Source organism: Mytilus galloprovincialis, chromosome 3 (assembly GCF_965363235.1).
Source record: "Mytilus galloprovincialis chromosome 3, xbMytGall1.hap1.1, whole genome shotgun sequence".
NCBI classification, from domain to species: Eukaryota; Metazoa; Mollusca; class Bivalvia; order Mytilida; family Mytilidae; genus Mytilus; species Mytilus galloprovincialis.
In genome coordinates this window covers 30,453,073-30,480,980 of record NC_134840.1, presented here as the reverse complement: position 1 = coordinate 30,480,980, position 27,908 = coordinate 30,453,073, and the positions used below count along the sequence as shown (strand labels likewise).

The window sequence follows — 27,908 nt, the reverse complement described above, 5'->3', positions numbered from 1 at the left end:
ATAAATGACTAAATGAAGATCTGTTGTTTGGCTTTCATCGAGAATGGTTTAAAAGTCAACGGCGAAAATGCCTGAGGAACACATTCAGAGACTCAAAACCCTTTTGACTTAGTCTTCTAAGAATTTCACAAATCAGCTTTTATCATTTCAGTTTATTTGGTTACCTATTCCATTCTTTATTTTATAGTTAATATATTTGGAAAATGAGTCGACAGCAGCCTCGCAAAGACACAAAAATGCGAATCAGAGCATTTCCAGTAAGTATAAGACCACATAGAAAGTCCCACTCATATATCATTAAACCAAAATTACGTATTTTGTTTATTGCAAATCCTTGTAGACACTTATTTTCGAGAAAAAAATAATATTTGGATCATGAAATAAAATGGCGGACGGAAGTGGCATAATGAATGTAAATAAAGACGTCTGCTGCATGGGAAACTCTATGAGGACTTCTAGTAGGCCTATAGTTAGAATGTTCAATCGACAATTAAATACAACCAATTAAGATATATTAAACTGTCATTAACTGTAATTGTACACATTTTACGAGTAAGACAGTTGTGTGCCAAGCTGTCCCACAGTCCTGTCATATTCTAGACTTTCTCTTTGCTAGTGAATTTTGAGGGGAACTTTGAGACCCATTTTTATTATGACATATCAATTAGATCTTGTAAACATTTTTAACTTTTAATGAAAATTTCATACCAAAATTGGATTAGTTTAAAAATTAAGCACAATACTGTTATTGAACTTATCGATAGTACATCATTTCTACAATCATGTCTTTCACTGGTAAAAAAGATGGTCAATTTCATACGCCTTTATGTATCATAACCAGATTGATAGCGTGTCTGTATCCTGATCTATTAAAATTTTTCAGCACTTTCAGAATCATCATTCTGTAGGGTAGTATAATGGAAATAATTTATGTTCTGTAAGTACGTAATTTTAATGTCCCTGCCACTGAGGGAGGGTGACCATCTCACAAGTTTTTAATTTTCAAAATATTTTGTGCATTATAAAACTTTTTCACACGTTGGCTCAACATGTGTTGGAAATTACTGTACCTACATTTTGGTCATGTGGTGATGGAAGTCCCATGACAGATTCAACTAACTACTGCATCCCTGAACTGACATATTTTTTATGTAATCAATATTCAATTTTAAGTTTAAACATTTCCATTATTCTTTCTAGATGACAATGGATGAAAAATATGTTAACAATATTTGGACATTGCTGAAAAATGCCATTCAGGAAATCCAGAAAAAAAATAACAGTGGACTTAGTTTTGAGGAGTTGTATAGAAATGCCTATACCATGGTATTGCATAAACATGGAGAAAAATTATACACTGGTTTGCGTGATGTTGTCACAGATCATTTAGTTGACAAGGCAAGTAATACTAATATTTGGTTAGGAGAAATATATGTCTTATTCAAGCTGGAATACTGGACCATTATTTCTTCTCATAAAGCCCTTTGTGCATCTAGCAAGTTTTCATAACAGTGTGTTCATAAAAGATATCTTTCCCAAAATTAAAAGATAACATTTTGTGAAATGAGTGCTAGTATAAAACTTAAAATCCAATTCCCCCTGGCTTATAATTTTCATGAAAATTTGGAAATTGATGAAGTTAGATGGTGTTTTTATTAAATTTATCATTGATAGTAAGTAAACAAAGTTATTAAATTATAATCTGTCTATATTAACAGATAAGAGAAGATGTTCTTTCAGCATTGATCAATAACTTTCTACAAACGTTAAACAGTGCATGGAATGACCACCAAACATCAATGGTTATGATAAGAGACATACTGATGTATATGGTAGGTATATATAATTATTATATCCCAATCACTGTCAGAGTGTATTAATGAAAGACTGCAAACAACTTGTTTTCCATTTCTCTATCGTTAATAACTCCACTTGTGTATTAAGCATGGATTAGCTGTTTGTTCATGCTTCATAGTTTTGAAGTTGACTGTAACCTTATTTCAGATCTGCAACACAGTCACTTCCTGTTTGACAATATGCTAAATTTTTATCATACACACTGGTCATGGAATATCTTGTTACATTTTACTCAGACTCTTTATTCTCAATTTTATCTAAAAGATAATGTGTTATTTCGATTGGAATTTCAAAATGATGTCAGTGAGTTCATCAGTGTAAGCTATTTTAAGATAAGCAGGGCAGTCATGTCTTGTTTGATGATTATTTGAATTATCATTCTACCAGCTCAGCATGGATTTTTCTTTATGATAAATAACCAGTGGGTGTATACTTTTAAGACATTGCAAATAACTTTTTATATGAATAAAAAAATCATGGCAGATATTGTCATGACATCATCGAAAGTTTTATAATTTTCCTATAAATATCAATTTATTTTGGGTTTAGGACAGAGTGTATGTTCAACAAAATAATGTAGACAATGTGTACAATCTTGGACTCATGATATTTAGAGAGAAGGTTGTAAGACATCCAATGATAAGGGACCATCTCCGCAGTACATTGTTAGAAATGGTAGCAAAAGAAAGAAGAGGAGAGGTGGTCGACAGGTAAATTAGTGAAAATATAGTCACCAGCAAAGATGATGACACAAATCCATTAGTTAAAAACTCTTTATATACAATTAAAGACATCATACTCCCTCCTTAAAGGGAAGGCAGATGCATTTGAATTGAAGTTTGTAATGTTCTTAGTTCTCAAAATGACATATCTTTAAAAATAGTAACTATCAACCATTTTTTAATCATGAAAAATATAGTCATTTGTTCTTGAACTTTGTTGATGTGGACTCAGTTGTCTGTTCCAGAATTGTTTAATTTATGGTTTTACTGAAAGTTAGCCACGTGTAATCTGTCCATGGACAAAGTTATAATTATCAATCTGATTTTGTTCAACTATGTTGCATGTTACATGTATTTGAGAAGTTACAAGGACTGTTATGTTTTTAGAATAGTTTTTTTATGAAGAAATCCTCAAAGAATAGGGTCTCACTCGAAAAATTGGGATGTTAAGTCCCTATTGGATATTATTATTTTATTTTGCCAAAATATATTTTATGTTGATTGTTTTAATGTTTTTTTTAGGGGAGCTGTTAAAAATGCTTGTCAGATGCTGATGGTTCTTGGCATAGACTCCAGAGCTGTATATGAAGAAGATTTCGAAAGACCATTTCTGGAGCAAAGTGCAGAATTTTACAGGGTATATGCATGTCTTTGATTTAAGGAGGGGACACTAAGTTTTACCCTTGTTGGTCCATATGTCCTGAAACTGGTTTCCTTTCTCTAACTTTACTTTGTCTCAACCAAGTGTTATGAATCTTTAGACTTATACACAATGCTTATTACAACAAAACAAATATCAAATTTGAATATTCTAGACTTGCACCTCTTTACAAATGAGAAAAATGCTGAATTTTTCATTTCTGTTCTCTACTAAAGTTTCTATTAACCAAATGTTATGAATCTTATACACAGTGCATATTACCACAAAATATGGATCAATTTAGAATTTTGGTGGCGTCACTTTTAGCATTCTAGAGTTATGCCCCTTTAAAAATGGAGAAATTGCTAAATTTTTCGTTAGCATTTTATTTACTGAAGTTTGCCTTAACCAAATGTAATGAAACTTCTACACAATGCTTATTACAACAAACCTCAGATTGAGTACAAATTTTGGTAGCATCACTTTTACCGTTGAGTTATTTCCCTTTATAATGTTACATGCAAACATATTATGCTTCCTATATAGTAGAAAAAGAAAAGTCGTATACATCAAAATTTTCAACAAATATATCATCATTTTCAGCGGACTTCAAATAGAAGTTTTTGCCTTTAAAAGTTTTTTTACCCAATTTATTTCAATATGAAGAAAAACTGAAAACAGCATTAGTCTATTGAATATGTATTGATGAACACTTTTACTCAAAGATACATGCTCTATCAGATATTTTATTTTTTCAGTCTGAGAGTCAAAAGTTCCTTGCAGAAAACAGTGCTTCTGTGTATATAAAGAAAGTGGAAGCAAGAATTAATGAAGAAGCTGAAAGAGCTACTCATTATTTAGACACTTCAACTGAAGATCCTATTGTTAGAGTAAGTATAACTTGAAATTCTGTAGACGTAAGATTTTCGATATGCTAAAAAACATGTTCTCATTTAGACAGTGATTTATTTTCTTTTCATATGTTTAAAAAAAAAGATGAAGTTTACAAATGAATTATTTTATCAACCACATCATGGCACAAGTCATAGAATTTTCTAAGTTTTCAGAGTGATTATTTCAGGTATTGGAGGAGGAATTAATCAGTAAACATATGAAGACAATTGTAGAGGTAGGTTTATGTTTTGTTCTGTATTCACATTTTGTATAGATGGAGATAGTCCTGTTTGTTAGTCAAACTATTCATATAAACAGTGTAAATATTATTCAGTCCTGCATGAATTATAATGTTTCTTTAAAGAGAACTTTGTTATAAATATTCATGGGAGAAAATGGTAAATGGAAAGACAGTTTATTACCAAGAAAAGAAAAACATACACTGATTATTTATTGATTCTTTCCTGCAATGAAATTGTTTATTAAGAATTATTCTGATTAATCTAATGTGATTAAATGAAGTTATTAACCAATCTATATTTCCATACAGGAAATTAGATGTAAAAGAAGGTGCAAACAAATTTTTGACTTGAATTTAAACAAGGCAAAACATAACTGGAATGCAACCAAACAATAAACAAATGAACGGTTCTAAAAATCAGAACAATTGAGCAGGAACTTGTGCCATATAAAAAGACTGATTTAACTGAAAAGAAACTGTTTTGTATTGAAAATGTTACTTTTAAAGTACAATTGATATCTGTATCGTATAATGTATATTTCAAAACTGTTTAGATAAAGCTATTAAAACCTTATAAATGTATCTGTATTTGATTTGTAGATGGAGAACTCTGGAGTTGTTCATATGCTGAAAAATAATAAAACAGATGGTAAGATTTTTGATAGATTCATATTCATCAGATTATAATTTTATGTGAAGATAAAAGTTTCTCAAAAAACATATTTAATTCGAAAATTCAAACTGTATACGCAAAAACTGCTGCAAAGAATTTTAACCTTTGAAATTGTTGTCAATCACTAAAACCCCTATGGTGATTTTGAAAAGTTGGCAGGTATGTATAAGATTATAAAAATTAACATTGAAGTAGCAAACTCCTAAAAGACATTCTGTGAATCAATAAAACAGCAACTTGTGGTACTCAACAATAGATAATGATCTGCATATCTCATCAATTCTGAACTACTAAATCCAATTTAAATTTTGAATTAAATAAATCAAAACTACCAAGTATTTGCCATTGATATATTTTTTATCACCAAAAACGTACATAGCAAGCACAAACTTGGTAGATCTGAAACAGAATGTAAGGGTTTACTGAGATTAAAGAGGATTGGTAATATTTAAGAATAGAAAGTCCTGTGGTCTGTCTGAATTAAAAGTGAGCTTAATCCTGGTCAGCTGTATGGGCAATGAAAAAAACTACCTCAATTAAGGCTTACTTTTATATTTTTATATTGAAATGTTATTTTTCAGATTTAGCTTGTATGTACAAGTTGTTTATACGTGTATTAAATGGTTTGAAGACAATGTGTGACTGTATCAGTGTGTACTTAAGGGAACAAGGCAAAGCTATTGTATCCGAAGAAGGAGAAGATGGTAAAAATGCCATCACATATGTACAGGTACTAAAATAAGGGAGATTAGATATAGATGTCAGATTAATAAATACAAATGAACAACACAATTAAGCCTTCAACATTGGGCCAATTACAGGTATTAAAATAAGGGAGATAAAAAATAGATGCGAGATAAATATTGACAAGCAAAAACACAGTAAAGCCTTCATTTAAATCAATGTTAAAATTCTCCTAACAAGTACGAGACAAATGTTTTTAATGACATTTGGAGACATACAGAAATAAGAACAAAAATGAACGTCTTATAAAAAATAGGACATACATGTATGATTCTAAACACATTGTTTTAATTTTTACCAGTTAAAAATTGTGAATAAAGAATTATCTTAAATCATTGCACATTATTAATGCCAATCTGAAAAAATCTGTAAAAATAGATTTAGATTAATCTTGCCATCTAAACAGGTATTGAAGTTACAAGATTTTGATTCAAGTAGAAATACATGTACATGAAATTATTCATCAAGTAATAATTAGATGATATAAAAGATATGCATAGTTTAATTCATATTGCATCAAGTTGATTAATTATAATTTTATAATAAAATCAGATTTAAGCATATACATTGAAATATTTTTGCCTTATAATTTCAGAGTTTGTTGGATTTGAAGGATAGATTTGACCATTTTCTGCATGAGTCTTTCGGTGATGATAAGCAGTTTAAACAAATGATCTCTAAAGACTTTGAATATTTTATTAATTTGAATCTTAAGTCCCCAGAGTATTTATCACTGTTCATTGATGAAAAATTGAAAAAAGGAGTCAAAGGAGTAAGTATTAATTCGGTTCTTGATGTCAATAGTTGTAAATATGTTTCTCACTTTTAAAAATATCGAATTTTTTAGCATTTGTGGACATGAAATCCAAGCAAGTAGGAAAGATACTTTCAAAACAGTATAAAAATGCATTAATGCAACTCCGGAACGTTGTGAATAAAATGTTTATTGTTCATATAAAAGATTAAATCATGGCAACATTTTAAAAAAGGATTACTAATTGACAGAATAGATGTTTGCTTATTATTGATATTCTAAATAATTATATGCAGTATTTCTTGGTAGACTTTTTAAATTGATACATAAGCCATGAAGTTCGTTTTACCTGTATGATCATGTGAGCTACTGTCATATGTCACATCCATGTAAATCAACATCAACTTTCATAAATATCTCATCACAAACCATGGATCAAAATATATCCTTTATTGCATTTCCAAGTTTTAGCCAAAAACAGTAAGCAGTTTAGTAGCAAAATCTAGTACATGTCACACTTACGCTAATAAAAAATGGTTTTAAAAAAAATGTTTTAACTGCTGCAATAAATCCTTATTTTTCTTTGACCTGCCATCTGATAACCCATTTCAAACCAAACAAAATAATACACTGGTATCTTGTTTGCTAGTAGATGTTAATTTGCAATTAATTCTACAACACTATATTACTATATTTCCTTTAAGTACATAAGCATTGATTCAAATACAGTTGTTTGCTTCACAACATTATTAGTTTTTTGTCGAGCCTGCAACTTTTGTTGCAGAAAGCTCGACATAGGGATAGTGATCCGGCGGCGGCGGCGGTGTTAGCTAACTTCTTAAAAGCTTTATATTTTAGAAGGTGGAAGACCTCGATGCTTCATACTTTGTATATAGATGCCTCATGTTACGAAGTTTCCGTCAGTCACATGTCCAATGTCCTTGACCTCATTTTCATGGTTCAGTGACCACTTGAAAAAAAAGTTCAGATTTTTTGTAATGTTGAATTCTCTCTTATTATAAGTAATAGGATAACTATATTTGATATGTGCGTACCTTGAAAGGTCCTCATGTCTGTCAGACAGTTTTCACTTGACCTCGACCTCATTTCATGGATCAGTGAACAAGGTTAAGTTTTGGTGGTCAAGTCCATATCTCAGATACTACAAGCAATAGGGCTAGTATATTCGGTGTATGGAAGGACTGTAAGGTGTACATGTCCAACTGGCAGGTGTCATCTGACCTTGACCTCATTTTCATGGTTCAGTGGTTATAGTTAAATTTTTGTGTTTTGGTCTGTTTTTCTCATACTATATGCAATAGGTCTACTATATTTGTTGTATGGAATGATTGTAAGGTGTACCTATCTAGCGGGCAGATGTCATGTGACCTTGACCTCATTTTCATGGTTTAGTGGTCGAAGTTAAGTTTTTGAGTTTTGGTCTTTTTATCTAATACTATATGCCATAGGTCATCTATATTTGGTGTATGGAAATATTTTATGATCTTTATGTCAGTCGCGCAGGTTTTATTTGACCGTGACCTCATTTTCACGGTTCATTGCACAGTGTTAAGTTTTTGTGTTTTGGTCTATTTTTCTTAAACTATAAGTAATAGGTCAACTATATATTTTGTATAGAAGCATTGTTAGCTGTACATGTCTGCCTGGCATGGTTCATCTGACCTTGACCTCATTTTCAAGGTTCATTGGTCTTTGTTTAGTTATCTTGGACTTGGTTAATGTTAAGTTTATGTGACAGTTGTATTAAAGCTTAGCTTTATACTTAGGACTATCAACATAATATCAATGATTAGTATAGAAGGCGAGACATTTCAGGGTGTGCACTCTTGTTTCTTAAATTATTGACTATTGACGTCCTGTAAGTGTAGAAACAGTCTCAACTTGTCTTTGTTTTTTCTTTGTAGATGACAGAACAGGAAATAGAAACAGTGTTAGATAAGAGTATGGTGTTATTCAGGTTCTTACAAGAAAAGGATGTATTTGAACGGTATTATAAACAGCATCTTGCTCGTAGGTTATTGCTCAACAAAAGTGGCTCAGATGATTCAGAAAAGAATATGATTTCAAAATTGAAGGTAAAAATTATTTCAATACATTTTTGACTTTTAAAAATACCTTATAGATATTTGAGATGAAAGATATCTTAACTATTGGTGTTTTGGTGTCATTTAAGTTCCTTATCATCTTTCTTTATATGTTAAGCATTATCTTTTTGTTCTCACAACTAATTAAACATATGTTTGTTTAGATAAATAAGGAGATATGGTATGATTGCTAAAGCCCTGGTCACAACAAACCTACTACACATCTATACAGCGCCACAACATGAAATTTGGTCAAATTGCGGGTCATCTGTGGTCATCTTAAGACAATGGCATGACAGTCTCACAATATTTTGAGCATCATAGCGCTGTCGTGTGATGAAAATTGGACATGCACCTTTTTTGCACTGATTTTTTATTGTGTCACTGTCTTGTGAAGGTGTCTTACAATCGTCGTGCGACTGTCATGCGATAAACAGATTGTCGTGGGTATCAATAAAATGCATTTTAATCAAACAATCGATTACAAAAGAATGTTTGGAAAATCATACCGTCTACCATTTAAACAAGATGACGATTATGCTTGGCCCTGCTGAATAAGCGCCTTGGTGGACTACAAGAAGAGAAAAATATGGTCCTGTTAGAGTTGATTTTGAACCTGTGAACAGTATAGGAACCAGCAAAACACCCGACGTTGGTGAGTTAGGCAATGGATTGAACATGCCTGATGTTTGGGCAGTATAGTACACTGATGGACGAGTTGGAGAGGGAATCTGCTGGTGATTTCGTTGAATTTATGCATATATAGCCTTGCATGTTTCAAGAGCTTTTGTTGAGAGTTGCATCACAGTCGCCCGACAGTCTTACGACAGTGGCCTGATAGTGATACGACAGTAACATGCGCATCCCATGACATGAAAACCTGAAAATTAGCCCAAAACAACTCACAATTGTCGTACATTTATCACACGACTGTCACATGACCGACTTGCGATACACACACGACAGTACAATTACATTTTTTTTGTTCTGTCTTGTACCCATCGTGGAACCATCTTGGACATGTCGTAGCTGATGTGACCATTCAAAATATTTTTTTTGTCATTTTGCACGACAGTGCCCCGACAACTATTTTATATATCTTCCACAACAAAAAAATCGTACAATCTGTTGTGACCGGGTCTTAATGAGACAATTATCCAGTCATGTTTATATACTCAAATAAAGGTTTAACATATGGCTTTTTACAATGAGAAAAACACAATACATATTTGAATATATTAATTACAGGGTCTTGACTTGGTACAGGCACATAAAGGTTGTCATGTGATTTATCATGTTTGTACACATACTCCCTTTGTACATTTAGTTTGTATAGTTGCAAGAAAAAAGAAATGAAATATAATTAGGCAAATGTCCATAAGTGCTTTTACTTTTAAAGTGAAAAAATGTTAAAAATGCTATTGAGGATTTATAACTGAAATGATTGAAATAATTGTATTATTTTAATAGCCTTGTTATCCTTATACGTTTGTAGACTGAGTGTGGATGTCAGTTTACATCCAAGTTAGAAGGAATGTTTAAAGATATGACAGTATCTAACACAATTATGGATGAATTTAAAGGTTTCTTAAGTACAGCGCAGGTAAAGTGTGTTTCTTGTCTGAATAAAGATTATGGTTTAATGAATTATAAAAATATGATTATATAATTACATATTTGTATTAAAGCTATAATTTTGGAATGTGTAAAAACAAAACGAAGTGGTTGATGATGAAAACCAATATTCCCATTGTTTACCATGTTTACTGAAAGAGCTACAATTTTAGTTTCTAGCCAATGATGACTTCAAAACTTGTTCCCATTATAAATCAGACAACTTAGTGCTTGAAGTGTACATGTACATGTGTTTTGTTTGGGTGTATAATTTTTCCCATATTTTTCTTCTAAATCAGATGATTCCTATCTTTATATATGGTTCTGTTGTTAAATTGACATTGTATTTATTTTTATCTATAGAATGAAGAAGAGGTATGGCCACAATTAGTCAATTTCTAAATTATAATTATAAAAGAAAACATTTCTCAGAAATTAAATGAGAAACTACAAATTGATTTATTGTGACCTGATTTATTTTTAGATAAAACTTGTTTACTCGTTGTTAAACAGTATATTTATGTTGTCTGCAAAAGTACATTGATTCAAGACTGATAATTCAAGAATGATGGCACTAAAAAAAAGTGGAATAGGAATAGCTTTATGAGAACTTAACCTGATTAGAATAATACTACTTTTCTGATCATTCTGGTGTGACAATTGTGAATTAATCATTTATTTTCAAAAATGGGGAAGATATGGAATTTGTGAATTGAATGAATGTAACAGTCCGTCAATCATACTGTACACATCATTGTTTTTGTTTGATTGTAGGAACTAAGTTATTGCTTGAGGATCAAGCACATTTCAGATTTCATTGATTAAGTGGGATATGGGGAAAAATTCTAGAAATGACACACATTGAGCCAATGTACTTTCGACATTATTATTTTATTGTTATATGTGAAGATACAGAACATGCTACAATTCAGTTTCATAAAGAAATCAAAATTTATTACTGCAAATTTAACATCTCTAGAGCTAAGAGATACAGTATTAAAGAATTAACACACAAATAATTTTGTAAATGCTATATTGATATATATTTTTGATAGAACGTTTTTAAAATGATATGAAATAGCTAATTTTTAATAATAAAAAATAAAAATGTAGTTGATCTACCACTAGCAGTTAATTGATTGATTGATTGTTGGTTGCTTACTAGCAGTTAATTATTGTGATATTCTTTTAAACAGTATCCTTTTGTCTTACAGTAAGTCATGTAATATTTATTGCAGGTTAATCTCAGTGGGGTGGATCTTACTGTGCGTGTATTAACGACAGGGTTCTGGCCTACACAGTCAGCAACACCCAGATGTAATATACCTAGTGCAGCACGTACAGCCTTTGAAAATTTTAGAAGGTATGAATAACCACTATTAAAAATCCTTATTTAGATGAGGAGTTCTTAATTTGATCTGTAGATGGCAAGGGGCATTTTAGGTTGGTGAGTATTGGAAGGGGTAGGGTAAACCATTTTCATCAGTTCTGTCTGTCCATCTGTTGTTGACACTTAATATAAAAACTCAAATTTGCTTCAGAGTACTAATGTAATTTAAACACAACATTAGGGTTGAAGGAAGAGCACCCTTTAGATTTTCATTTAGAATTTTTTACAAATCAACTAAATTATCTGAATTAGTACACAATCTAAGGTTAAAGTGTAAAGATGTTATAAACAATCTTAAACAAAAACTTGACCTAGTACAAAGGTAAAATACATGTATTAACAGAATGTAGGACCAAAAGTGATCATAACTGAATACTAATTCATATTTAGAAATGTTTTTAACCCTTTCACCGATTGCTGCCCAGACAGAAGCTACTCTGAGACGATGGCTTCCCTGGCTACTATTACTCAAGTGGGAGATCTTCATAATAAATGTCAATAAAAACTTGTTTGTAGTTATTTGTGTATTTATTTCATTCACTAACATCATGTTCACAGTTTTGTTCATGGTTTGATAATTTATTCTTCATAAAATATTTAAATTTTCAAATTTTCGGCATTATCTAGGTGAAATTCTCAAAATTCTGCTCTAAGACCCCAAATCGTAATTTTTTAACCCAAAACGGCATAATTTTGAAAAATTTAAATTATTTATTATGAGGCTGTACAAATTCCTCGCACTGAACGATGTCCATTCCACGTGTTTTGTACATAAAACGACATTTTATGTCAAAAAAGTATACTAGTTTGGCTTCAATTCTTCCATATTCTTTCAAAAAAAATGTTCCCTCATTTCAAATTCTTGTAAATTCCGTAAATTTCGTCTGATTTTGACACGGTTTTCAACAAACGGAAGCGCCAATGTTTACACTTTCATCCGGGTATTCATCAAAGAAAGATAACTCATGTTTGCACTGTTTTGAGCGGGAAATATAAAAGAGGTATTCCGATCCCGGTAAAACGGGACTGATCGTCAGCTGTCTGAAGTGTGAATCCCGGTAAACCGGGACTCATCGGCGAAAGGGTTAATTTTACTACAATGTTAAATTTTAACTTTTGAGAATAAGTGTTTGACGGTACATGATGTCCAGTTGACATATGTTCTAGTTTAATTATATCTCTAAAGATTGGATGATGAATTAGCAAGTGCATTTACAAAAAAAAATTACATGATTACATAATAATGGTTTCTATGTTTTGTCTTTATGCCCAAAAATATTAAAATCTGTTGACTTAAAAGAAAAAAACAAGTAATTTCAGAATGTGACCACAAAGATTATCAGTTGAATGCTCAGTTTAACAGAGTCCAACCTAAGAAGAACTTGATAAATGAGACTCCTCTCTTGTTTTAACTTTCAAATGTGAATACTTTAGTAGCCCCATTATCCTGTCATTTGAAGTTACCCCTCTCTTTTATTTAAATACAATTATGTAATGCTTGGCTTTCACACTTTTTTAAGCAACTACAAAAAATAGGATGTTTGTCTGATATGTTTGTCTATGATTAAATAAAAATGGGAAAGGGAGTTAAACACAGCAATTGATTGTTCACTTTTTTCCAATACAGATTCTATTTAGCAAAACATAGTGGTAGACAGCTTACATTACAACCACAGTTAGGAAATGCTGATTTAAATGCTACTTTCTTTGGTGCCAAGAGAGATGATGATTCAAGTGGTGCTAGCAGCTCTAAAGGTCCCAGAAAACACATTATACAAGTATCAACATACCAGATGTGTGTACTTATGCTCTTCAACAATAGGGATAAGTGGACATATGAAGTAAGTTCATTTTAGTGGTAAAGTTTGTATTCTTGCAAAACATGCAATCAAAACCCTGATAGTTATAATTTTTTTCCTGATGTATATTTTGAGATAAAAATTAGTAGAGTGCATTGAGCACAACATTCTATTCATCATATTTTTGATATTTCAGAACACTTTATATCAAATAACTATATACTCAAATATTCAAGTTATAATGTGTATTTGTATAACCATGCAATCATGCATGGTGCATAAATCTTTATCCCCGGCTTAGTATACATCTAGGATTTTGATTGGTTAACGCACATCGTTACAAAACCCATAGCCCCTGAGTGTTGCTAACCCATATCCCCGGACGTTGCTAACCATTATCCCGGGGAACTTCACGCAAGGTTTCCTTAGTTCCATGATTGCTCCTTGTAAAATATTGAATTCTGTAGATTATCCATGATGTTTGTAATTAAATATTTAATTCATTAACGATTTTGTCCTATTATGCCGATCATTTACACTCATTTCATTAAATGCATCACTTGACTGCCACATTTTCAAGGAATGGGACTACTGACCTAGCTATGCAAATGACCCACATTGACGTCACACCATCTATGACGTAACTCTCACAACATTGAGCGCCAAATTTGACTCAATCCAGTTTCTCTGTCTCCGTATTAAAAGCGTCTTATATTTGACTACCTGTAGGGTTCTACCAAAGGTAGTACCCTACACCCCGTAAAAAATATGTAAAATTTCCAAATTTCAATAAAAAAAATTTAGATAATGAAAAAAACGTTGTTTTCACTTTACACTTTGCACCCGAATTTCCATAAAACTTGCCCGATTCGGACTAAGACCGGGGATAAATTCGTTATCTACGTTCATATCCGTAGATATGGATATTTTAACACCCTTCAGTACCCTGTACACCCTTCGGCTACGCCTCATGGTGTACTGGGGTACTTCCAGGGTTGGCAAAGTATTACCCACCCGGGAATTCCCGGGCGGGAAAACCCGGGTTTTCCCGGGCTGGGCAATACTCCCAGAAATGGGTATAGTGGGCATTACTGGGCAATATGATTTTTTAAGCTTATTTTAACACAAAATAGTAAAGACTTGTTATAGTTTCATAGTATAACAGCTAAATGTATTCTTTTTATACAGATAACCATTGAAAGTCATTTCTAGAAAATTCAATTTCATTCTCTTCTCTATTAATTTTATATGTAGGCAGAAGATTTGCGCATTTAAAGATACCTTTTAATTACCAAGTATTGTTTCAATAATCCATACTTTGAAAAATGCATTTTATTGCAGTGTTTAAGTGAATTGTTAATTTTAATTGTCATACATTCATATTGCTAAATAAACACCCTACAGGGTCATGCCATTAACACTTATAAAATTGAAAGGACTGATTATTGTAACATAAACAAATCTGTGTTCTAATCTGAATAATTTTTAATTAGTGACAGTACATATACATTTTTTAAATGTGATGTTTCTTTAATACATGTTATTGTTAATTCTTAATAGGAGCTCTATTCATTTGAGAAAGAAAAAAGATTAATTTGCTTTTTATTTACAGTTTGCCAATCTAGACAAATGCTAAACAAACAAAATAGGGTATAAATATCTTATTAAATGTATTGCATTTGTGTTTTTCACTGAATCCTCTTTAAAATTCAGACAAATATTTTATATTACCCAGTATTGCCCAGTATTACCCACTAAAACCCAGTAAAACCCGGGTTTTCCCAGTATTTCCCACTGGGCTGGGCAATACTCATAAAACCCGGGTTTTTGCCAACCCTGGGTACTTCAGGGTGTTAAAATATCCATATCTACGGATATGAACGTAGATAACTTATAATAGCTAGTATCTTCTAAAAAATACCAATATCATCGTTTAGTATTGAAATTGGAGTTATCCTCCTTTGTATATAATTGTTGTTAAACCAACTTTAATAGTTTCTCCCCGTCTAATGCTTAAAACAATGTAATCTTTAGTTCCAACTTCAAAATGAATACAATCTTGTAGTGCTTGTTAGCACTTCAATGATATTATTGAAGCTTGACCCCTGTTTTATAGTTCAATGCCCTCAAAAATTCAAACAATGCAGCAGCAGAAGGCAAATATTTAAAAATGTGAATACTTGTTTTTAAAGTTTTTAAAGTTTCTTCGTTTGTAATTTAACTATAACGAAGAGAAAAGTTGATGACAGGTGTTTGAATGAAGCATTTTACTTTAATTCTATGGCCTAGTGCATCCAAAACATTAAACTTAAATATGCTAAAATTTGAAAAACTCTTTCAGGAGATAAAAAATGAAACTGATATACCAGAGAAAGATTTAATAAGAGCTGTACAGTCTTTAGCAATTGGTAAAATTACTCAACGAGTTCTACAAAAAGAACCAAAAACAAAAGAAATAGGTAAGTCAAAGCCTTATCCTGAATATGTTTACTTATTTAATCTGTGCTTTCAATATTATATTAGTTAAACACATTCAGTTACAATTGTTTTTTATGTGTTTTATCTATCAGGCTTTTTTTGTGATTTAATAAGATTGTTTTAATGTAAAAAAAATCCCATTTTCTCTTTAAAAATAGTGCAATTGATGATGAAATTTTATGATATTGTTTACTTTTCAGAACCTAGTCATGTTTTAAGTGTAAATGATCAGTTCACATCCAAATTGTTTAGAGTCAAGATTCAGACGGGTAAGCCAGTAAAAATACTAAATAATTTAGCACTGACTCCACTTTGAATAATGAAATAATTAAGAACTTTCATACATAAATCTTATAAATGAGAAAGATGGTTAACATGCATGAAGCAATTTTTCAAGTGGAATTAACCCTTTCAACGCTATACACAGCATATGCCGCGTTGACGTACGCCGTTCGCCACTGCTATTCGCGGCATATGCCGCGATGAAAAAGGATTTTTCATAAGGACTCTTAAACCATTCGGTTTTCATTCGGGTTCTCTCTAATTTTTCCTCGTTTGAATCTAGGATATGCAAGGTCTCATTTGCGCTTGAAATCCTGACAATTTTTATAGTAAAATCATGCAGTAGAAGGAAAATAGAAGGAAAATAAAAACAAATATTTTGACAAATGCAAATGGCGGAAATCGGAAACGAAGCTGTAAATATGGAAAAATTTCAGCATTTCCTTGGCGAAACTTACAACGAGGATTAGTTAAAAGGTTTCTTGTTATCTCAATGTGTTTATTACATAAAATTCGTGTGGGAAATATGATTTGATCGATCATTACGAGACGTAGAAAAAGGGGGGAAAACGGAGGTTGACTGAAATTTTTTAGGACGGAGCTATTTATTTGTGCCACGATTACATAAAACGTTATGTATGGTACAATACGCTACGGAATCGGGCAACTGGTGTCTTCTTTACAATATGGCAGATAAAACAACAAAATAAATGAAGACTAAAAGTAGTTTTTATTCAAAATTCAACACAAATGTAATAAATTACACCTTTTACCTGTTAATTACCTGAAAACGCAGGTAACCTGATAAAAATTTCAGTAAAATAATTGCCTAACATTACAGTTCATGCTCTCCTGAGCATTTTTCATGCAATAACTTTCTCTGTATCTCATATAATAAAAAAGATACAGCAGTCTGAAAAGGAAAATACTGTTCTAATGAATGTACTAAAAAAAAATGCAGCAGCAGCAGCCATTTTTTTTATTTTTAGCTCACCTGGCCTAAAAGGCCATGTGAGCTTTTCTCATCACTTGGCGTCCGTCGTCGTCGTCGACGTCGTCGTCGTCATTAACAATTTTTCAAACATCTTCTCCTCTGAAACTACTGAATGGATTTGAATGAAACTTAACATGAATGTTCCTTAGTATATCCTGCACAAAATGTGCGCTTCGATTTTTGATCCGTCAAAAAACATGGCCGCCGTTACTTAAAATAGAACATAGGGGTCAAATGCAGATTTTGGCTTATATCTCAAAAACAAAAGCATTTAGAGCAAATCTGACAAGGGGTAAATATGTTCATTAGGTCAAGAACTATCAGCCCTGAAATTTTCAGATGAATCAAACAAACCATTGTTGGGTTGCTGCCACTTAATTGGTAATTTTAAGGAAATTTTGCAGTTTTTGGTCATTATCTTGAATATTATTATAGATAAAGATAAACTGTAAACAGCAAAAAAGATCAGCAAAGTAAGATCTACAAATAAGTTAATATGACCAAAATTGTCAATTGACCCCTTAAGGGGTTATTGTCCTTTAATGACAATTTTTCACAATTTGTTCATCATATTTGCTAACTTTAAAAAATCTTCTTCTCTGAAACTACTGAATGGATTTGGTTAAAACTTAGCATGATTGTTCCTTAGATTATCCTGCACAATGTGTGTGCTTTGATTTTTGATCCGTCAAAAAACATGGCCGCCGTTACTTAAAATAGAACATAGGGGTCAAATGCAGTTTTTATACGCCCGTCGTCTTTTAGACGGGACGTATTATGGTATACCGTTGTCCGTCCGTCCGTCTGTCCGTCCGTCCGTCCGTCCGTCTGTCCGTCCGTCCGTCCGTCGTCCACACTTCGGACAATAACTCAAAAACACTTTCACCAATTTCCATGAAACTTAAGTGAATTGTTTATATCTATTGACGTAAGCTCCCTTTCGTTTTTTTTTAATTTCAGATTTTAAGTTTTGGATTTATGGGGCTTTATTCATAAAAAAAGGGGGGATTTTCAACACTTCGGACAATAACTCAAAAAGGCTTTCACCAATGTCCATGAAACTTAAGTAAATTGTTTATATCTATTGACGTAAGCTCCCTTTCGTTTTTTTTTAATTTCAGTTTTTAAGTTTTGGATTTATGGGGCTTTATTCATAAAAAAAGGGGGATTTTCAACACTTCGGACAATAACTCAAAAAGGCTTTCATCAATGTCCATGAAACTTTGGTGAATTGTTTATATCTACTGATGTAAGCTCCCTTTCAATTTTTATAAATTTCAGATTTTAAGTTTTGGATTTATGGGGCTTTATTCATAAAAAAAAGGGGGATTTTCAACACTTCGGACAATAACTCAAAAAGGCTTTCACCAATGTCCATGAAACTTTGTTGAATTGTTTATATCTATTGATGTAAGCTCCCTTTCAATTTTTATAAATTTCAGATTTTAAGTTTTGGATTTATGGGGCTTTATTCAAAAAAAAAAGGGGGATTTTCAACACTTCGGACAATAACTTAAAAAGGCTTTCACCAATGTCCATGAAACTTTGGTGAATTGTTTATATCTATTGATGTAAGCTCCCTTTCAATTTTTATAAATTTCAGATTTTACATTTCCGTGTTATGAATTTTTATGCTTAAAAAATGGGGGATTTTCCAATTTTTGGGACAATAACTAACACTTTTACAAAATTTTATGCAACTTTGATAAATTGTTTATATCTATTGACATAAGCTCCCTTTCCATTTTTATAAATTTTAGATTTTAGGTTTTCTTAAATAAAGAATTTTTATACTTAAAAAAGGGGGATTTTATGAAACTTTGGTGAATATATTAATGTAACATCCCTTTTGATTTGTATATATATTTCTAGTTGATCATATAAATTCATTTAAAGCATAAAAGACAAGTTAAAAGAGCAACGGGCGTATCATGCGCTAAAGCGCAGCCCTTTATTGGCTTATATCTCAAAAACGAAAGCAGTAAGAGCAAATCTGACATGGAGTAAAAATGTTCATTAGGTCAATATCTATCAGCCCTGAAATTTTCAGATGAATCAAACATCCAATTGTTGGGTTGCTGCCACTTAATTGGTAATTTTTTAGGAAATTTTGCAGTTTTTGGTCATTATCTTGAATATTATTATAGATAAAGATAAACTGTAAACAGCAAAAATGATCAGCAAAGTAAGATCTACAAATAAGTCAATTTGACCAAATTGTCAATTGACCTCTTTAGGAGTTATTGCCCTTTAAAGACTTTTTTCACAATTTGTTCATCATGTTGACTTACTTTAAAAAATCTTCTCTTTTGAAACTGCTGTATCAATTTCAGCCAAACTTAGGCTAAATGAGTTTTAGAGTTTCAGAGTATCTAGTATAAATTTTATATTTCATTTCCTTGTATGTCAAGAAACATAGCTCCTATGGCTAAAATAGAACATAGGAGAAATTTTTTTTTTTTGCTTTTGAAGAAAATAGGACGATTTAAAGAACATTTAAATAAATTGAAAAGCCAAAATAATCATTGATGAGAGATTAAACCAAAAAATTCAGGTGAGCGATTCAGGCTCTTGAGAGCCTCTTGTTTTGTGTAGCGTTGAAAGGGTTAATAAATAGTGTATTGAAATAGAACATTAATTACAAAAGAACAAAATTGGAATAGAATAGGAGGAATACTTAACAGTTTATGGAGTATGGATTTTTTTATCAACTAGACAGCTCAACTTATAATTTAGATACAGTTTTTCAGAAATAGTTTTTTGGAGTATAACTTCACCAACAAAAATAAATTTCTACAGATACTTTGTTTGAATAAGGAAAATATTATAAAAACTATTTTGATTGTTTCAGTGGCGGCAAACAAAGGTGAAGCAGAACCAGAAAGAAAAGAAACAAGAACTAAAGTAGATGAAGACAGAAAACATGAATATCCTTTAGTATTAATCATTAAAGCATTGGTGCTTTACACCAAGTGGCTGACATTACACAGAAGAAACTTCCAGCATCTCCTCACACAAACAACATACTTTCTTTGATTAAGTTTGCATACATGAAATAGATATACAGCCTTAAAAACCTACTGTTTATTTACATAGCTCACCTTCATACTATCCAAGATTTATTTTAAAGATGGAGCCTTAATACTTTAATTCTTATGTATTTAGTTTGAAGCTATTTTTAAGGATTTGGACATGCAAGCTATAACATCACTAACAAAGATAGCATATTTACTTTGTCAACAAATCAGAATTTTTTAAACTTTGTTTTTTCATAGTTCCAGGTGAAAAGAAAACCTGAAAATTTTATTAAGCTTTAAAAAAATAAATCTTAACATGAAAAAATGTGTAGACTTTGAATTATAATACAGTATGAATTGAATTTTATAATAGAAATATATAATCTGAATATATTTAATGATTCCTTGACTGCAATGTAAGATTGAAGCTGCATTAGTCAGAATTATGAAAGCAAGGAAGAAATTACAGCATAATGTCTTAGTAACAGAGGTAATTATAAATGTCTTTTTTAATAGCTATTCAATACAGTTTAATTTATTTGCTGTCTTTTTTTGAGAAGTTGATTATCTCAACAAGATTGTAACGACAAGGATCACAAATTTTATATAATATCTTCAGTCTAGAAGTGTTAGTTAGTAAAGTAAATTACATTACAAAACCTTCAGATTATGAGTAATACACAAGTACATTTAATTTTAGTGTACAGAACAGCTTAAAGCCAGATTCCTGCCTAGTCCAGTAGTTATTAAAAAAAGAATTGAAGGTTTAATAGAGCGTGAATATTTAGCAAGAACACCAGAAGATAGGTATGTATTCAAATTTAATGGATTTAGTAAATATTTAATTTTGTCATTGTAATGGTATTTCAGCATTCTCACACATGGGAGGCGTCACTTTTTCAGTTCTTGAGTTGTGCCCCTTTATAAATGGAAAATTGCTTAATCAGTTGTTTTAATTCTCTAACTTAAGTTTGCCTCCCTTAAAAATGTTATAAAACTTACACACACAATGCTAATTACCATAAAACACAGATCAAGTTCAAAATTGGGTGGCCTCACTTTACCTTTCTAGAGTTATGCCTCTTTACAAATGGAAAAATTGTGGAATTTTTCATTTCGATTCTTGAACTTCAGTTTTCCTCAAACAAATGTTATGAACCTTATATACAATGCTTATTACCACAAAACACAGATCAAGTTTGAATTTTGGTGGCTTCCCTTATCCATTCTTTTACTTCAGTTTGCCTCAACCAAATGATATGAAACTACTACACAATGCTCATTACCACAAAAAACAGATCAAGTTTGAGATTTGGTAGTGTCACTATTACTGTTCGAGAGTTATGCCCCTTTACAAATGGAAAAATTGCTGAATTTTTCGTTTCTGTTTTCTAACTTGAGTTTACCTCAACCAAATGTTATAAAACTTATACACAATGCTTTGACCACAAAACAAAGATCAAGTTTTAATTTGGGTAACTTCACTTTTACAGTTGTTGAGTTATGTCCCTTTATCAATTAATATGCAAGTATGTCTTTATCGTTCTATGAATTGTTTGTTTTTATTTTCCAGAAAAGTATATACTTACGTAGCTTAAGAAGAATATTTATTTAAACAACAATTTGTGAAAGTCAGTGAACATTAGTATACTATACTAATGTTTTTACATGGAATTATGCTTGCACCAAGAGGGGGAATTAAATCCATGAAGAGTTGTCTACGAAACCTGCATATTAAAGAGAGTCTCAGATCAGAAAGCCTTTGTCAGCCTAAATATTGCAAAGACTTTTATGTAGTTCATACTAAATACTATTTATTTTAAGAAGAGATTGTCCAGATATGTATCTATGCAGTCTGTGCAAAGTTTTCAATTTTCTTAATGTGTTAATATTTTATCTGTTTGAATCAGAATAAATGGCTTTTTATGAATGTGGGAAATCACTGGTGGCACTGATCATTCGTGTAGGTTATCGATTGTCATATTGACTGTCATGTAGTCATATTTTCCTAATCAGACAAATGTTTAGAAGTTCCCCTCACTCTCAGGTGACAAATTTTATATTTCTATTTAAGAAAACATTTCTGTTGTTTTATTAATTTGAAATTATTTTATTATTATTTTTTGACACAAAAAGTTGTGAACAGATTCTACTTTCTTCATTACCTGCTATATTTAAATGTTTTAGATTTAACTGTTTTGTTTTGTCTCTGAATATTTGAATAACATTACCAGCCATTGAATGGTTAATAAATATTTCTTGTGACAAAATGGTCAGAATTTTATCACAGCATAACTTACAAATGTCATTTACTTTTCTTTTGTGTTTAATGGACTAAAGAATATGTGTAAATAATCAGTAGGTTATTTGTTCGCTTGAACAATCATATGATATGTATAACTGTGTGAAGCTTGATTTGGAAGATGAATGTATGTATGTATGTTTGTATGGCAGTTCATTGGAATATATGAAGGGAAAGTAGAATGATTTGTATGATTGCAATGTGTTACACTGTTTATATTTAAATTCTTCTGTTAATTTTAGGGGTATTAGATATTAACGTAACATAGACTTTGACAGGACTGCATCCCATCTTTGAAAGTTATCATTCAAATGTCTAGAATGGTTTATTTTCATTAGATTTGTCTTCTATAAAATGACATATAAATCATCAAATATTCAGTTATCTTCAAGTCAGTTGAAAAATAATGGTTTAAACTTTCATAATTTACTGTCATTAAAACCCTTTCCTCTCAATAAAACAAATCATCAGGTTAAAAGTATAAATGCATTGCGAAAAAACAAATGTTTCATCAATGAAATTCCAGTCAGATATTCTCATGAATATCCTTTTTATATTAGATACAATTTTTTTCAAGTCTGATAAAGTTTTGTCGTAGGCAATATATTTGAACTGAGGCACTACACAGGCGTTGAAAGGCGTCATTATGGAGGAAAGATTTAAAAAACAAGGCATTTTTCTAACATTTTAAATTTGCATTGTAATTCCTGATCACAGGAAATAGCTGATCAATTTTTTAAAACAATACAATATTTTGCCAGTTATTTTTATTTTCTTAATCTGTGGAATAAAACATGACTATTTTGCAATTTTCTCAACATGTTTTAGTTCAAGACTGAATACACTTTCAATAAAAAAAAATAAAGGCCCTTAAAACACACTTTTGGTATGAAATAAAGACTTAAACATAGTCATTATACATGCATGAAGATTAAAGAACAGTTTTTTTTGTCAACTATGTATAAATAAACAGTTCGTAGAATATTTCAGAGTTAAATAATATAATGGAAATGCTGTTAATATATACCTTGTATAAAATAAAGCTTACACATCAACATACAAAATTAACATCGAGTGAAAGGTTAACAAAATATATATCATCTAAGAAATGTGATGAAAAAAAAAATAATGTACAAAATTTAAATCATGTTATAAATGTACAAATTTCATGAATTTGAAACTAGTCATTTTACAGCTTAATATTATACAGAGTTATTTTGTCCCCTAGATCCAAGAGATATATGTTTGACAAATTTCTTGGTTTCTTTTTACTGCATCTGATCTTATTATAAAGAGCAGCATGAAAAAGAATATGGTTTGTCATAGAAATTTACACATGGCATATTTTTTACATTAGTGACCATAAAACTGAACGAATAGAAACAAAAGTGATGCTGTCAATCATTGGAGTTTAAACTATATCTATGTAGATTCAAAGAAGAATTTTTGTTTTAAAAGCAGATTGCCTATAGTAGCAAAATTATCACAGAAAAAAACTTATACATTGTTTATATTGATAAACATTTACAAACATTATTGAACTAAGGTCATGCTTCATATGCTTTTTAAAAAAAAATCATAATTTTACGAAATATCAGCGAAATGTTGCTACTTTTTTGTTCTGGTTTGAAATAAAAGTATGTTGAAGTAATAGTTGGGCCAAGAAAATGTTTTGATAATTTTTTTGGGATTGTATTATTTTAAGTGAACTGTTATGGCGTATTTGATCCATACTTCAATTAGTATGGTGTCGGCAATCATTATGTTGAAATTTTAAAATGGGGAAACATTTTCTCCACAAAAACTCATAAAATAAATGTGATAACTTAAATTTTGTGTTTTTTTCAGTCATATTATTACTAGATAATAGATTGTCCTGTAATTATTAGAAATAAATTTGTCATATTCATAGATATAAGAAGATGAGGTATGAGTGCCAATGAGACAACTCTTTATCCAAGTCACAATTTATTAAAGTAAACCATTATATGTTAAAGTACTGTCTCAACACGAAGCTTTGGCTCACACCAAACAGCAAGTTATAAAGGGCCCCAAAAAATAATTAGTGTAAAACCATTCAGACGGGAAAACCAGCAATCTATATAAAAAACAAGAAACAAGAAACACTTGTGAACCACATCAACAAACGACAACTACTGAACCTTGGAATCCTGACTTACGACAGGTGCAATCAATTGCAGCAGGTTTAAATGTTTGAATGGTACCAAACCTAAACTTGGCTCACACCGAACAGCATTAAGCTATATAAATTATCAAAGGTACCAGGATTATAATTTAATACGCAAGACGCATACATGAGACTCATCAGTGACGCTCAGATCAAAATAGTTAAAAGCCAAACAGTTACAAAGTTGAAAAGCATTGAGGACCCAAAATTCAAAAAAGTTGTGCCAAATACGGCTAAGGTAATCTATTCATGGAATTAGAAAATCCTTTGTTTTTTCGAAAAATTCAAAGTTTTGTAACAGGAAATTTATAAATATGGCCATATATATCTTGTCAACACCGAAGTGCTGACTACTGGGCTTGTGATACCCTCTGGGACAAAACGTCCACCAGCAGTGGCATCGACCCAGTGGTGTAAATAGTCATCAAAGGTACCAGGATTATAATTTTATACGCCAGACGCGTCTTGTCTACATACGACTCATCAGTGACGCTAGTATATATAAGCCAAAGTACGTCCTTCAACACAGAGCCTTGGCTCTCACTGAACAGCATTAAGCTATATAAGCCAAAGTACGTCCTTCAACACGAGGCCTTGGCTCACACCGAACAGCAAGCTATAAAGGGCCCCAAAATAACTTGTGTAAACCTATTCAAACAGGAAAACCAACAGTCTAATCTATATTTTAAAAAAACCGAGAAGCGTGTATGAACCTCACCAACAAATGACAACCATTGAACATTATTGGTAATGTTGTTCCACAGAGTAATTGCTATTTGACAGTTTGATTATTTGGGGTCTGGTACTTACCTTGATGCCATCATCATGGTATTGAGTGTCTTCTGAATAGTGTGGTAATTGTCCAGTTTTTATACCAAATGATGATTTTGATTGAAAAAAAGTGTCTTTGAATTTTATAAAAATAATGTTCAGATATATCAGCTTGGATAATTTGCTTCAGCTTAGCAAGCTCTGATTTCGAGAAGCTTGGGGTTTCTGCAATTACTTTTTGAATCAGCTGATAGAATAAGAATAACAATGTAAAAAAAACTTAAATTAGCTTAATCGATCCTTTGATGGTATGTTCTGTAATGCAAAATATGCATTTTTTATAGATTTTTAATGATAACTTGGAGTGCATTTTTTTCTAACACAAACCATGCAAACGGCTAAGCGTGCACGTGTTTTGATCATTTCTTTCAAACATATGTTTGTAAAGTTTGCATAAACTTTGACAAACTAGGCAAACGATAAAAATGTGTCTGCAGTTTGTTGTTTGTTAGTACAAACACTACATTTGTTTCTTACTTCAACCTGATTAAACGAAGTATTTGTTTCTATGCGTTTGTAGAAAGTCTGTTTACCAACATGTGCATGCCTTATTGAAAGTTCAAACAGGGTCAGTAAAGACTTTTTAAACGATGTAATTGTTTCTACTTTTGTAGCGTTTAGAAAAAACAACAAACGCGACACAACATTTACAAAAAGAAATGCGGCCTTCATATTGAAATTTTATTGATCTTGAAAACTTTATTTGAATTCGGCATGATATCAAACAATGAAACCGATTTGACTGAATACGTAAACATATAAAAAAAATGTTTCAAAACATGATGTACATATAACACATAAAGCGATGAATTATCTAAAAAGTAAGGTTTCTGTGAAAGTTTACAAGGAACTGCTGTCTCTCACTGAATCCTAAACATGAGATTTCTAACAAGACTAGACAGAAGGATGTCTGGTATTATTATGTCCCCTGTAATGCAACACACTGGGACAATAAAATTATAAGAAATTTACTAATAGAAAAGCTGATAATGAAACTAAACAATTTAAATTGCAAGCTTGTTATGATACAAATAGAAAAAAATATTCCAAATAAAAAGTAGATACTGTATAATCTATACTATTAAACGAGAAGACCTCATTTTGGGTGTCGCTTCTCTTCTTTCCACAATAAATTAATCAACACGCCTCTGTGTCCTATAGGTACAGTGCATAGTCGCATTTGTCATCCATTCATATGATTATTCAGATTGAGTTATTTTGGGAGAAAAACGAGAAAAAAGGCATCCGGATATTGTCCCGTCATTGGACGAAATTTTAAGTCAGATTAGACTTCCGGTTTGCGTTTTTCTGTATACTTTGAACATACATATACAAAGAATAAAGTGTATTTTCAGAATTCTATCTGCTATCATTTTCAAGTTTACTATCTACGGCGGTCACAGAGTTTATTAAATAGAGATGAGTCTGTATACCATATCAATGACCACCATGGATCGATTAGTAAACTTAGAATTTACTATCTACGGCGGTCACAGAGTTTATCAAATAGAGAGAGTCTGTATAGGCTACTCACGTGTGTATACTATACCAATGACCACCATGAATCGGTTAGTAAACTTAGAATTGAAAGTAAATACACTATATTTATATAGTTACTGTAATGAATGTTCATAATATACAGATAAGCGCTAAAAATATTCATGTGAACTTTTGATACCTTTTCTAAAATTCTCCAGACATTAAATCTTTTACAAAATTCTTTGATTACAAAAAAAAAGAAGATGTGGTATGATTGCCATGTTGAGACAACTCTAGATAAGCGCTAAAAATATTCATGGGAACTTTTGATACCTTTTCTAAAATTCTCCAGTCATTAAATCTTTTACAAAATTCATTGATTACATTCATTGGTCACCGTACGACCTTCAACAACGAGCAAAGCCCATACCCCATACTCAGCTTTAAAAGGCCCCGAACTGACAATGTAAAACAATTCAAACCAGAAAACTAGCGGCCTTATTTATGCACAAAAAATGAACGAAAAACGAATATATAACACATAAACAAACGACAACCACTGAATTACAGGCTCCTTACTTAAATGTTCATAACATACTAAATGTATGTTCATATTGAAATTGATAGAAAACCAAAAATTGGGAATTTTGGAAATAATGACCTATGACTTATGATACTTTTGCTGAAATTCTCCAGTCATTCAATATTTTACAAAATTATTCCAATAACACTTTACATACTTTAAACTACGCTCTGAATGACCGCGATTTCGCGGGTGTGTTCTAGTTAAATTATAATAAAAGTATAACTTTTAGTAAGTTGTGCTTTTTGTGAAAGCTTTTACTTTTTTCTATACAGGGAACCAGTGTAAAATTTATGTTAAAGTCGTGCGCTTGCGCATATA

The 27,908-nt window shown here is 31.3% G+C and overlaps 1 protein-coding gene across 1 annotated transcript; it reads left to right on the top strand.

Moving 5' to 3' along the window:
- Positions 1-24,337, top strand: LOC143067677 (cullin-3-A-like). The gene is made up of 20 exons (XM_076241125.1): positions 1-257; positions 1,201-1,398; positions 1,719-1,832; positions 2,407-2,567; positions 3,102-3,216; positions 3,978-4,109; positions 4,301-4,348; positions 4,955-5,003; positions 5,609-5,757; positions 6,367-6,543; positions 8,451-8,621; positions 10,126-10,233; positions 11,483-11,607; positions 13,262-13,475; positions 15,775-15,892; positions 16,112-16,180; positions 20,039-20,114; positions 20,625-20,694; positions 20,905-21,011; positions 21,778-24,337. Exons 1-20 carry the CDS (start codon positions 204-206, stop codon positions 21,800-21,802), a joined length of 2,280 nt encoding a protein of 759 aa, XP_076097240.1. The 5' UTR covers positions 1-203; the 3' UTR covers positions 21,803-24,337.
- The last annotated feature ends 3,571 nt before the right edge of the window (positions 24,338-27,908 follow it).